Source organism: Sminthopsis crassicaudata, chromosome 6 (genome assembly GCF_048593235.1).
Source record: "Sminthopsis crassicaudata isolate SCR6 chromosome 6, ASM4859323v1, whole genome shotgun sequence".
In the NCBI taxonomy this organism is placed as follows: Eukaryota; Metazoa; Chordata; class Mammalia; order Dasyuromorphia; family Dasyuridae; genus Sminthopsis; species Sminthopsis crassicaudata.
In genome coordinates, this window is record NC_133622.1 from 252,340,825 (window position 1) to 252,353,345 (window position 12,521).

The window sequence follows — 12,521 nt, forward strand, 5'->3', positions numbered from 1 at the left end:
CTCAAAAAGCTCAGTCTAGCAGGAGAGGCTACAAGAAAACATCCTTGTATAAAAAAGGAGTAATGTAACGAGATAAATGGGCTGGGATTCAAGAGAGAAGACATTATAATAAAGAGGCTTCCTGTAGAATATGGGACCTGAAGAAAAACCAAGGAAGCTAGGGAGGAGGAGAGGAAAAGGGAGAGCATTCCGGGCATGGAAGAGAGCCAGGGTAAATTCCTGGAGCTGGGAGACGGAGGGACTTGTCTGTGGAACAGCCGGGAATGGGCTGTCAATAGAGCAAAGAGCATGTGTTGTAGAGTGAAGTGTGAGAAGCAAATAATAAAGGACTCTGAAGGCCAAACAGGATTTTGTAATTGACCCTGAGAGTGATGGGGAGCCCCTGGAGTTTACTGAGTGGGAGCAGGGTGCAGGAGAGTAAGATGACATGATCTGATCTGCACTTTAGGAAAATTACTTCAGTGGCTGAAGAGAAGATAGATTGGAGTGGGGGGAGACTTGAAACAGGCACACCCCCCCCCAGTTACCACAATAGTCCAGGGGGAGTCCAAGGTGAAGGTCATGTCAGAGAAGAAGAAGGGGGAGGTGAAACTGACTGGATCTGAGGGCTTCAAGATAGAAGCCAGCCTAGGGGACTGAGAGCACGGTAGATTAGAAAAGGGAGGGAGGGAAGGGGTTAGGAGAAAGGTGCTATGGTCTGTTCTGGACATCCAGGTGGAGATCCCCCAAAGGCAGCTGGGGAATGGGAGCCGGAGTTCTGTAGACAGGTGGGGGCCAGAGAGGCAGATTAGAGAATCCTCGGCATAGAGATGATAATTAAATCCGGGGAGCTGATGAGATCACCAAGTGAAACAGTCGAGAGGGAGAAGAGAAGGGAAGCCAGGTCAGAGCCCCGAGGGATGGCTGAGGTTAGAGGGCCGGTCTGGAAGAGGATCTGGCAAGCTTCCTGGGGAGGAGGGAGGCCCGGAGAAGATCAAAGAAAAGGGGCTGCTCAGTGATGTCAGAGGCTGTGGAGAGAATGAGCCCTGGGAAAAGGTCATGACCTTGGGCCATCTAAGAGACATTTGTAACTTTGGAGCTCTGGGTTGATAGGGAATGGGGGGGGGCACAAAAAAGCAAAGGGGAAAAAGTGGAGCCACTTATTGCAGAGGGAGCCTAGCCCCAGAGGACGGGCCGAGAGGATCGATTGCAGGCTTCCTGAAGGGAGGGAAGCCGTGGCATGTTTGGGGGCTGTAGGGAAGGAGCCAGTGGTCAGGAACAGATCCCACGGGACAGAGTGGGGCAATCTACTGGAGGGGGGGAGGGGAGGGGATCCACTGAGCGGGCAGGGGTTAGTTGGTGGCCCAGGTAGATGCCCAGCAGGAGCCGGTGAGGGCTGGCCTCCACTTGTCCAGGGAAACCAGGAGGCTCCTGGCTGAGAGGGCGGGGGAGGGGAGCAGCCTGTTTCCCCATCGGCCCTTTCGGGTCACCGCTCCCCTGCTTTGCTGCATAGCACCTTCTGTGACTCACCACTGCCGGCCTCCGGGTGCCTTTTTTCCCCTAGGTCTCCCCTCTCCACAAGAATGGGTCACGCGGGCCCCTTGTCATTTCCCTACCTTCAAACCACAGGGCCCCGACCACCATGAAACTGGCCCCCCCCCTCCTGTTGCACTGAGTCAGCGGAGGGAGTGCCAGGCCTGCAGTCAGGAACATATGGATTCAAATCCAGCCTCTGACACTCACTACTGTGGGACTCGGGGCGAGTCATCATTTGCCTCAGTTTCCTGATCTGTGAAATGGGCGGGAGAAGGAGATGGCAAGGGACCCCGGGATCTGGCCAGAAAACCCCAGAGGGGCTCCCAGGGCTGGACCCAAGCGAACAACTCCCGCGGACCGCCAAGGGGGCAGCAGCCGGGAAAGCCTCCCAAAGGAGCGGACTTCTTAACTGCGGCGTCCTGGTGGATCCGGCGGGAGCCATCGAGGCAGCGCCCCCTCCCCCACGTGAACCGATTCCAGCGGAACGGGGGAAGCTGCGGCTACTCTGAGGTGCCTGGGGCGGACTGAGCCAAGGTGGGAAAGACCCCCGACCTCCCCGGCTGCGCGAGTGCCTTTGGGGCTTGCCCCCGCGGGGATTAGCGTGCCGGCGCCCCTCCCGCTGCCGTCCCCGCGAAGGCCCGGGAACCAGCCCGGCTGCCCCCATTTCGTAACTGGAAACTTCCCCCGCAGTCCCGGCGCGGGAGGGGAGGCGGAGGCCCGGGGAGCGGGGCGCGGGGTCCGAGGGGCCGGAGGACCTGCGCGTGGGCGGAGCGGCTGAGTGACTGATGGGATTAGGTCCCCGGCCCCGCCCGGGCGGAGGCCGCTCCGAGGCTTTTTAGCCTCGGACGCCGGCGGTGACTCCGCCGGCCGGGAAGCGAGCGCAGCAGATCCGACCGGAGGCGGACCAAGCGGAAGTGAACCACGGGACCCAGCCCGCCCGCCGGACCGCACCGAGCCGCCTGCCCCGAACGGGGCGCCCGGGACGCCAAGGTTCGGGACTGACGCGATCGGGCCGGGGAGGGGCCCCGGAGCGCGCCCCCGGGGCCCGGCCGAACTCGAACTCCCACAAGCCCCCAGGAAGGACGCCACCTCCCTTCCGGGCCGTGTAGGCGGGGGGAGGTGGCGGAGCGGGCCGGCTCGGGGTGACCGTGACGCCCTCACGCTGAGGCGCACGCGCTCGGCCGGCCCGGCGGGCGGGGGGACGCGGGGGGACGCGGAGGGACGCGGGGGGACGCGGGGCGCCGGCCTCCGGGCCGCCATGGCGGCGGTGTTCGATATTGACCTGGAGACCGAAGAAGGCAGCGAGGGCGACGGCGAGCCGGAGCTCAGCCCTGCGGTAAGGCGCGGCCCGCTCCCCTCCCGGCCTCAGTTTACCCGTCAGAGAAGTGAGGGCGCTGGGCTCGAGAGGCCCCGTCCGGGAGGGAGGGAGCGGAGGCTGCTCACAGCCGGGCCCGGGGCTCCCTCCTGGGGCCCTCGGGGTTCTCGGGCTCCGCTTTACCGCTGTCAGCTCTAAGTTCCCAAGTTTCCCCTGGATCTCTGGCCTGACACTCCTGAGCTCCGAGCCTCCCCCTGCTCTGACACTCCGTTCTGAGCTTCCTCCCTGATCTCTGGGCTCTGTTCTGAAACTGTCAGTTCTAAGTTCCCAAGTTTCTCTTTGATCTCTGATCTGACACTCCTGGGTTCTGAGGTTCCCCTTACTCTGACACTAAGTTCTGAACTTCCTCCCTGATCTCTGGGTTCTGAGGTTCCCCTTACTCTGACACTAAGTTCTGAAGTTCCTCCCTGATCTCTGGGCTCTGTTCTGAAACTGTCAGTTCTAAGTTCTGAAGTTTCTCTTTGATCTCTGTTCTGACACTCCTGGGTTCTGAGGTTCCCCTTACTCTGACACTAAGTTCTGAAGTTCCTCCCTGATCTCTGGGTTCTGAGGTTCCCCTTACTCTGACACTCCGTTCTGAAGTTCCTCCCTGATCTCTGGGCTCTGTTCTGAAACTGTCAGTTCTAAGTTCCCAAGTTTCTCTTTGATCTCTGATCTGACACTCCTGGGTTCTGAGGTTCCCCTTACTCTGACACTAAGTTCTGAACTTCCTCCCTGATCTCTGGGTTCTGAGGTTCCCCTTACTCTGACACTAAGTTCTGAAGTTCCTCCCTGATCTCTGGGCTCTGTTCTGAAACTGTCAGTTCTAAGTTCTGAAGTTTCTCTTTGATCTCTGTTCTGACACTCCTGGGTTCTGAGGTTCCCCTTACTCTGACACTAAGTTCTGAAGTTCCTCCCTGATCTCTGGGTTCTGAGGTTCCCCTTACTCTGACACTCCGTTCTGAAGTTCCTCCCTGATCTCTGGGCTCTGTTCTGAAACTGTCAGTTCTAAGTTCCCAAGTTTCTCTTTGATCTCTGATCTGTCACTCCTGGGTTCTGAGGTTCCCCTTACTCTGACACTAAGTTCTGAAGTTCCTCCCTGATCTCTGGGCTCTGTTCTGAAACTTAGTTCTAAGTTCCCAAGTTTCTCTTTGATCTCTGTTCTGACACTCCTGGGTTCTGAGGTTCCCCTTACTCTGACACTAAGTTCTGAAATTCCTCCCTGATCTCTGGGTTCTGAGGTTCCCCTTACTCTGACACTAAGTTCTGAACTTCCTCCCTGATCTCTGGGCTCTGTTCTGAAACTGTCAGTTCTAAGTTCTGAAGTTTCTCTTTGATCTCTGTTCTGACACTCCTGGGTTCTGAGGCCCGTCTTACTCTGATACTATGTTCTAAGCTCTAAGTTCCTCCTTCCTTTGCTACTCCGGTTCTGAGGTCTTCCTCTGCCTCCATACTCCGCGTTCTACATTCTAGTCGTCTCCTCTTTCCATGCTCTGCGCTCTCATCCTGGGCTTGGCCCTCATCATTCTTGGGGGAGATCCCTTTGCCCTGACAGGGACTGGGCTAAATTCCGAGCCCCCCCCCTGCCCCTCAGCATGCTGAGGGGGCTGCTCAGAGTTCCCTCCCCGGCTGTCTGACATCCTGCTTTATCTGATCTGCATTCTCCTTCAGTCCCAGTGTTCCAGGGTTCCGGGCCTCCAGCCCCTCTGCTGAGGCTTCTCTCCTGCATCTTTGGGCTGCGAGTCAGGCCCCCCCTTCCTCCAGTTTCCCCCGGGGCTCTCTTCTAGCAGCTTTGCTAGCCCCCTGCGTGTCTGTATGGCCTCCTTCACCCCCCAGCTCAGGACTCCAGGGTTCCTATTCCCCAGACGCTCCCCCATCCCCTCCTCCGACCTTATCTGGGCTTCCCTCTCACCTCCCTTGCCTCGTGCCGTGGCTGGTCTCCCTTATTCCAGTCCCTGGTTGGGCTTGGGTCCCTCTGAACACTCTGAGCAGATTATGGGAGCTGAAAGGAAGAAGTCCTTAAGTTCAGTCATCCCATTTTTCTACTGAGGAAACTGAGGCAGAAAGACTTGCCCAGAGTCATATGGCTAGTTAAGTGTCAGGAGCTGGAGTTGAGTGTCCGGAGTTTGGTGGGCTACCCACGATGCCATGCTGCTTCTCAGTCACCGCCTTCCTATCGCCTTGCTCTCAGGCCTGGGGCCCTGGTGTGGGGGTCTGGGGTCCGGGGTGACCGTCAGGGCCAGGACACTGACCTCCACTTTCTCTCCCAGGATATGGACCCGGATTTGAGGACAGCTGCTTGTTTGGAGTGAGTAGGCTGGAGATGGAGCCTGGTCTGGGGAAGGAAGGGGGGGGTGGGTTCCTGGGTTACCGGGGGGAGGTTTCGTTCCACTGACAGTATGCTCACAGGTCCGTGGGGCACTACGAAGAGGTGGAATTGTCAGAGACCTGTGTGAACCCCGGACTCGAGCGCATCGGCCCCCACTCTTTTGAGCTCCTCCGAGTCCTGGGCAAAGGGGGCTATGGCAAGGTATGGGGGTCTCCCCTGGGAAGGTGGGTCTCCTGGAGGGTGGGGCCCTTCCCAAAGGCAGCCTGGGCCCCGCCGACCTCAGGGACTGGCTGCCTGCGTCTTTTTCCGTGGGTGCTGCCCTGTGCCACAGTACCAGGAAGCTGGGCTTCCTGACAGGCACCCTGCCTGCTTTTCCAGGTATTCCAGGTCCGGAAGATACAAGGCACCAATGCGGGGAAGATATTTGCCATGAAGGTGTTGAGGAAAGTGAGTGGCGTCCCCAGGAGCTGATGCCTCAGCTGGGTGCTGGGGAGGACCTGGGGAGGGGGAGCAGGGGCAGCTGGGTGCTGGGGTGGACCTGGGGAGGGGGAGCAGGGGGCAGCTGGGTGCTGGGGAGGACCTGGGGAGGGGGAGCAGGGGCAGCTGGGTGCTGGGGTGGACCTGGGGAGGGGGAGCAGGGGCAGCTGGGTGCTGGGGTGGACCTGGGGAGGGGGAGCAGGGGCAGCTGGGTGCTGGAGTGGACCTGGGGAGGGGGAGCAGGGGCAGCTGGGTGCTGGAGTGGACCTGGGGAGGGGGAGCAGGGGCAGCTGGGTGCTGGGGTGGACCTGGGGAGGGGGAGCAGGGGCAGCTGGGTGCTGGGGTGGACCTGGGGAGGGGGAGCAGGGGCAGCTGGGTGCTGGGGTGGAGGAGTCAGCTTCCAACAGGGTCTGACACTGCATCTCTCCTGCACCTCATCCCCACCTCACCAGGCAAAAATTATGCGCAACGCTAAGGACACAGCCCACACGCGGGCCGAACGGAGCATCCTGGAGGCCGTGAGGCACCCCTTCATCGTGGAGCTGATCTATGCCTTCCAGACCAGTGGCAAGCTCTACCTCATTCTGGAATGTCTCAGTGGTAGGGTTCTAGCTCATCCTGGAAGGCCCCAGGGGGAGGGTTCTAGCTCGTCCTGGAGGCCTCAAAGTCAGGGTTCTAGGTCATTCTGGAGGTCCCAGTGGGAGGGTTCTAGGTTGTTCTGGTGGTCTCAGGGACAGGGTTCTATCTCGCCCTGGAGGCCCCTAGCAGTATGGCCACCAGGGCAGAGCCTGCCTTTCCCCATCCCCACCATCCCCCTCCTACTCTTGGTCAGGCCGAGGGCTGCCCGGGCTTTTTGACATGAGCAACCTGAGGCTCAGAGAAGGGAGCTCGGGCTCTGGGTCCCACAGCAGGGCGGGTTTGTGTTCCAGGAGGGGAGCTCTTCATGCAGCTGGAGCGGGAGGGCATCTTCATGGAGGACACGGCCTGGTGAGTGATGCTGGGAATGCGGCGGGGGGTGGGGAGCCCCGGGCCCCTCTCCCTCCCTCCCCCCCTGACCTGTCTTGTCCCCGCAGTTTCTACTTGGGGGAGATCACGCTGGCCCTGGGCCACCTGCACTCCCAGGGCATCATCTACAGGGACCTGAAGCCCGAAAACATCATGTTGAGCAGCCAAGGTGTGTGAGTGTGAGAGTGAGGGGCTACGGATTGTGTCTGTAAGGGGGCATAGAGGGGAGGTGTGTGTGTTGGAGGGATGTGAGTAGGTGTAGGGGTGTGTGCACCTGTGGAAATGTGGGTGTGTTTACAGGTGTGGACCTGTTTGTAGCAGGTGTGGACGTGTTTGTAGGGGGTGCGGATGTGTGTATAAGGGTGGGATGGCCAGGGAAGAGGCAAGGCCAGAGTGGGGGGGCGGCAGCAGAGCCTGGCGCTCCCGGTTGGTCGGGGCTGACGCCAAGGAAGCACTTTCTGCCCTGAAGGAGCCCGGCTTGTCTCTCCCCTCTCCAGAGAGCCATCCCTTAGAGGCCGCCCAAGCTGCTGGCGCCTCTGACGCCTTCCAGAGGGGCTGTCCCAGGCGGCTGAAGGCCCTGCCTCCCTCCAGCACTCCGGGCAGGCACTGCCTGGGTTTCCTTCCTTGGGCACAGGCGCATGTCTGGTGGAAGCGAAGCTTCCTGAGGGCAGGTTCATCTCCCTTTAGTCCCTTCCTCCCAGTGGCCCTCGGGGCTTTTTCTGAACGCCCTCCCGCCCTCTTCCACAGGTCACATCAAGCTGACAGATTTCGGCCTGTGTAAAGAGTCCATCCACGAGGGCTCGGTCACTCACACGTTCTGCGGCACCATTGAGTACATGTGAGTGGTGGGGGCCCGAGGAGGAGGGCCCAAGGGGGGGCGGGGAAAGGGTCAGACAGCTGGACCCTGACGGCCATCTCTCCCGCCGCAGGGCCCCCGAGATCCTCACGCACAGCGGCCACAACCGGGCCGTGGATTGGTGGAGCCTGGGATCCCTGATGTATGACATGCTCACAGGAATGGCAAGTTCCCTGGCTTGGGGGGGGGGTTTGACGGTGACAGGGGCGGGGGGAGGGCAGTGGCAGGTAGGTCTGATCACTGTCCGCTCCCACAGCCGCCCTTCACTGCAGAGAATCGCAAGAAGACAATCGACAAGATCCTGAGGGCGAAGCTGGCGCTGCCCGCCTACCTCACGCCAGATGCTCGGGACCTGCTCAAGAAGGTGGGCCCACCGGTCCGGTTCTGAGGGGGTCGGTGCCGGCTCTGTGCCTCTCCCACTCCCCGCCTGCAGTCTCGGAGGAGTGCTCCCTGGACTCCCGGCCCCCAAGGGCTCCCTTCCTCCCCCCTTTCCCTCCTCCAGTCAGTCACAGGGGATCCTGGGTAGGGGACATTCAGAACCAAGGCCTGTTCCTAGAATCGGTCAGAGCTGAAGGAAGCCTCAGTCATTGAGTGCCGTCCTCTAAGTTAAATAACTAAGTCCCACGAGGTTGGAGCTACATTCGAATCCACTTTCAGAAAGGGCCCTTCTCCCTTTCTGGAGGCCACAGTGGAGGGAATCTCCTGCCAGTCTGGAGTCAGGTAGAGCTGGGACGGCTCTTACCTCCATGGCCAAGGAGCCTGGATCTCCCCGGCCTCAGTTTCCACATCTGTAATGTAGGATGTCACCCATGTGAGAATGGCAAAGGAAGCCCTGTAAACAAAGTGCTGTGCTGCCTGACCTCGGCAGGGAGGTTGGAGAGGGATGGCTGGGTGGGGGTCAGTGACTTCCCTGGGATGACCTCCGATCCTCCCGAGTGCTGCCCTGACCCCCACTCACACCCACCCCCTTCTCTCCCTTTTTCTTCCCTAGTTTTTGAAGAGAAACCCCAGCCAGCGACTTGGGGGTGGACCCGGGGATGCAGCAGATGTCCAGGTGGGTCAGGGGTCATTGGAAGGGTCACTCTGTTCACGCAGGTACCATGTGAAAATTCCTAAAGCAGATATGACTGGGGTACCCTCCCTCAAATACCATCAGTGGCTCCCTGTTGCTGCCAAGAGAAAATCCAGACTTCTCAGTCTGAAAGCCTTCCCCCCCACGCCCCGAGTCTAGCCCCAGCCCCCATCCCTCCCCATGTTTCCCATGAGTCCTCTTCTTGCCTGCTGAGGTCCGGACATACAGGCCGGGCTCTTCCCCACCCCTGGGCCTAGAACGTGCTCTCCCCAGTTTCTGCCAGCTCAAGTGGCCCCCCCTTGGCCCCCCTTAGTTCTGAGTTCCATCAGGGGGCAGCTTGTATTTCCCACCCGTCTCTCCCCTGCTTCCTCAGGGCATGGGCCTTCTGTTTTTCCCTCTGTCTTGCACATAGTAGGTGCTTCATAGGTATTGGTGGAGTGGTCTGGGACTGGGGTAACGCACGGGCACCTGCCGGGGTGGGGGGGCCTGGGGACGGGGCTGTTGTGTCCAGGATTGGGGCAGTCGACCCTGACAGCAGTTCTCGTTCCCTAGAAACACCCTTTCTTCCGCCACATCAATTGGGAAGACCTCTTGGCTCTCCAAGTAGAACCGCCGTTCCGGCCCAACCTGGTGAGTGTGGGGACGGGGCGGGGGCGGGGAGCCGAGCCCCCTGCCCGTAATCCTGACCCCCCCTCCATCTTTCCCACCCACCGCAGCAGTCAGAAGAGGACGTGAGCCAGTTTGACACTCGCTTCACGAAGCAGACGCCCGTGGACAGCCCCGACGACTCGGTGCTCGGCGAGAACGCCAGCCAGGTCTTCTTGGTGAGGAACCCCTCAGGGTGTTTGGGGGGCTTGGGGATGGGGTGGGGGCAGGGAAAGGGGTAAGACTTGTGCCTCTGCTTCCAGGGCTTCACCTACGTGGCCCCCTCGGTCCTGGAGGGCATCAAGGAAGGCTTCTCGTTCCAGCCCAAACTGGGCTCCCCTCGACGCCTCAACAGCAGCCCCCGGACCCCCATCAGGTATGCCAGGCCGCGAGTGGCGGAGCAAGGGAGGACTTGGGCTGGAGCCGTTCTCTAGACCAGGGCCTCCCCCTCACTGTGCCTCGGTTTCTCCTTCAGCCCCCTGAAATTCTCACCTTTTGAAGCGTTCCGACCCAGTACCGGCCCCCCGGAGTCCATGGAACTACCCCCACCCCCGGTCAGTTCAGCCCCGCTTCCCATCCGAACTCCCTGCAAGAAGTCCAAGAAGGGCCGGGGCCGCTCTGGACGCTAGAGGGGCCGCCATGAACCCCAGCCACCCTCGGACTCTGATCCCCCTTGACCTCTCGGAAGGATTTCCTGGCATTGGCCTGGAAGTGCTGTAGGCCCCTTGGGCCAGGCTGAGTGAAGTGCCCTTGGGGGCGGGGAGGGCACCTTTTGCACAGAATCATGGGAACGGACTGCTGCGGCCTCCAGGCAGCGAGTGCCCTCCTCGCCCGGCTGCTGGGCTGCGGCTTTTAGGAAATAAATATTGGAATCATGACCCTGTGGAGACCTCATCCTTTCCTGTGAAGGGGGTGGGAGCTCAGGGCCCCCCAGTTATCCTGGGATTGTGGGGAGCCCCCCTTATGGAGTGTTTGAGGGTCTGCTGGTGCCCGCCCTCAGTTTGGGAGGGGTGGGGGTGGGCGCCTAGAAAAGCACAGGAATCCAGTGGAGGAGCCTTTATTTCAGAGGGCCCCCCCCCATGCTGGAGCTGGATCGGGCGCCCCATCCTTCTGCCCTGCACCCACAAGGGCAGGGAGAGCTCAGTGGTCTCAGTCTGGGGGGGCGCTGCTTCGTGCCCCACAGTCTGGAGGCTGAGGCTGGGCACCGATCACGGGGTCAGGTGTGGCGCTCCCACCCCTTCAGGACACTGGAACCGCTGTGGAGTCTGGGGGCGGGGTGGGCTGAGCGGGCCCCTGGGAGGCTGGGCAGGACCTGTGGGTCCCCCCGTGACTATTGGGCCAGAGATGGGCATCAGGGAGGCAAAGCCAGGCCGCCCGTGCCTAGAGCGCTGTGACGCTGAGGCCGTGACCCCCCTCTGTGCCTGCCCCGTCCTCCCAGGCTGCACTGCCCGAAAAGGCGTGGAGGTCGCTGAGCAGGGCCCCAGCGCTGCCCCCGGCCTCGGAGGGGTGGGCTTGGGGGCCTTCCTTGGCCTCCCCCTGGGCCGCCTCCAGGCCCTGGGAGCCGCAGAGCCCACAATCCTTGGGCTTCTGCTCCAGCTGATGCCCGTGCTCCCCGTCTGGCTCCAGATCCTCCTCCTCCTCCTCTTCCTCCTCGTCCTCCTCCTGCTTCTCAGTGCTGTCCTGGAGCTCTTCGATGGCCGAGGCTCGGAACCAGCGGCTCAGGCCTGAGGCGCGCAGCAGCTGGTGGGCCCGCCTGCCCAGGGAGGTGCCCAGGCGGTTGGGGTGGTAGTAGCCCCCCGATTCCCGGTTGAGGTGGCACCAGGCCAGGGCCAAGGCCGCCAGGAGCAGCAGCAGCAGCAGCAGCAGCAGCCACACGGTGACCGAGTTGGGGGAGCCGCTCTCCTCGGAGCCCAGCACCCCCGGCAGGGCCGCCAGCGTCGCCAGGCCACCCAGCCTGCAGCGAGCCTGCGGGGAGGGAGGAGGGAAAGGTGGACGGGGGCTGGAGCCGGGGGGGGTCAGGCCCTTCTGGCTCCCGCTGCAGGTCCGGGGCTCTGGCCCCGTGCCGGCCGCCCGCTCGGTTCCCTCAGCCGTAGAACGGGGATGACGTTGGCTAGCCAGGGGCTTATGGGACGGAGACGAGGGGGAAAGGGCCAGGTTCCCACGGATGGCTGAATGCTCCCTCTGCTCAGGGGGGCCCCCAAAAGTACAGGCCAGCCTGGCGGCCTCTGCCCACACCCTTCTCAGCAGGGCCCTGGACTGCAAGGCTGGGACTCTGGGCCCCAGCTCTGTAACTGGGCAACCCTCTCTGACCCTCAGTTTCTTCCTCTGTAAAAGGGTAAGCGTCCTCTGGGGGGGGAACCCAGGCCAAGGGATACAAGCTGGCAGCAGCTGCCGGGCCCCTCTCCTCGAGGGCTCCCCAGAGATGGGGGCCTGGGGCCGCTGCCCTGGAGCAGGGCAGGGGTGGGGGGCTGGCTGGCACTGGGCACTTCCTGCCTCGCCCTCCTCCTTCCTCCTCCCAGGGCCCCTGCTCCCCACATAGGGCCTGGGAGCCTCGGAGCTCTCTGCTTAGCATGTCCTCCCCACCCCCCCAGCCAGCGGAGTTGGGGGGGGCAGGCATGTGACCGAGCCTGAGCCGCCTCCTTGAGAGGAAGCTTGCGGTCGGAACAAAGCAGGTGGGGCCTGCCCTGCTTGTGCGCTCCCAGGGGTGAGCAGAGCCGGGGCCCCCATTTCTGGCCCCACGGGCTGTGGGGGAGGGGCTGGAGCCCCTTGGGCCCTGGGCTGCGGGCACCCAGTGTGTGGAGGCCTGAGAAGCTGAGGCTCAGGGCTCCTTCCTCGGTGACCCTTCACCTCTGACCGCCCTGGACAGCCTGCCAGTCCCGTTAGGTGCCAGGCACTCCTGGCGGCACGCTCCCCAAGATCGGTCCCAAGCAGGCCCTCAGAGATGGGGGCCTAGAGGCGGAGGCCGCTGGCCTGCTCCAGCCCCGGCGCCCCCTGCCCGCTTCCTCGTCCGGGGCCCCCTCACTCACCATGTGGGCCTCCAGTCTCGGAGCGGGCCCGGCTACTCTGGGGCGAATAACACCGGCTGTGGCGGGGCCTGAGAGCAGACTGGGCGAGGGAGGCAGGGACCGAGACCAGAGTTAGAGTGGGGCTTCCGGCTTCCTGTGTCTTGCCCACCCCTCCCCAAGCTGGCAGGGGCCCGGTGATGGGGAGGCGGGGCTGCCGGGTGAGCCCACGCGTTCCCTCAGATCGGGGCTTTCTGTCCAACCCC

At 62.1% G+C, this 12,521-nt stretch overlaps 2 protein-coding genes across 3 annotated transcripts; one reads left to right on the plus strand and one right to left on the minus strand.

The window, feature by feature from the left end:
- Positions 1–2,326: 2,326 nt before the first annotated feature.
- On the plus strand, positions 2,327–10,131 carry RPS6KB2 (ribosomal protein S6 kinase B2). Of its 2 annotated transcripts, none has more exons than XM_074272595.1 (15): positions 2,327–2,505; positions 5,140–5,177; positions 5,279–5,399; positions 5,577–5,645; positions 6,128–6,275; positions 6,605–6,662; positions 6,749–6,849; positions 7,428–7,518; positions 7,610–7,700; positions 7,793–7,900; positions 8,528–8,590; positions 9,161–9,238; positions 9,325–9,432; positions 9,517–9,629; positions 9,729–10,131. In XM_074272595.1, exons 2-15 carry the CDS (start codon positions 5,143–5,145, stop codon positions 9,880–9,882), a joined length of 1,338 nt encoding a protein of 445 aa, XP_074128696.1. In that variant the 5' UTR covers positions 2,327–2,505; positions 5,140–5,142; the 3' UTR covers positions 9,883–10,131. The 2 variants fall into 2 exon arrangements, with proteins under 2 accessions (XP_074128696.1, XP_074128695.1); XM_074272594.1 differs by lacking the exon at positions 2,327–2,505 and adding an exon at positions 2,709–2,851.
- A 163-nt stretch (positions 10,132–10,294) lies between these two features.
- Positions 10,295–12,416, minus strand: PTPRCAP (protein tyrosine phosphatase receptor type C associated protein). Its single transcript, XM_074272596.1, has 2 exons — positions 12,280–12,416; positions 10,295–11,218 (listed from the first exon to the last, which is right to left on the minus strand). Exons 1-2 carry the CDS (start codon positions 12,280–12,282, stop codon positions 10,634–10,636), a joined length of 588 nt encoding a protein of 195 aa, XP_074128697.1. The 5' UTR covers positions 12,283–12,416; the 3' UTR covers positions 10,295–10,633.
- Positions 12,417–12,521: the final 105 nt, after the last annotated feature.

What these genes read in the sequence shown, in the direction of transcription:
- RPS6KB2 (XM_074272594.1), top strand. Translation starts at nt 2,774, where the DNA reads ATGGCGGCGGTGTTCGATATTGACCTGGAGACCGAAGAAGGCAGCGAG. An exon ending in CCATGAAGGTGTTGAGGAAA is followed by an intron (nt 5,646 to 6,127) that starts GTGAGTGGCGTC and finishes CCACCTCACCAG; the next exon opens with GCAAAAATTATGCGCAACGC. An exon ending in ATGACATGCTCACAGGAATG is followed by an intron (nt 7,701 to 7,792) that starts GCAAGTTCCCTG and finishes CCGCTCCCACAG; the next exon opens with CCGCCCTTCACTGCAGAGAA.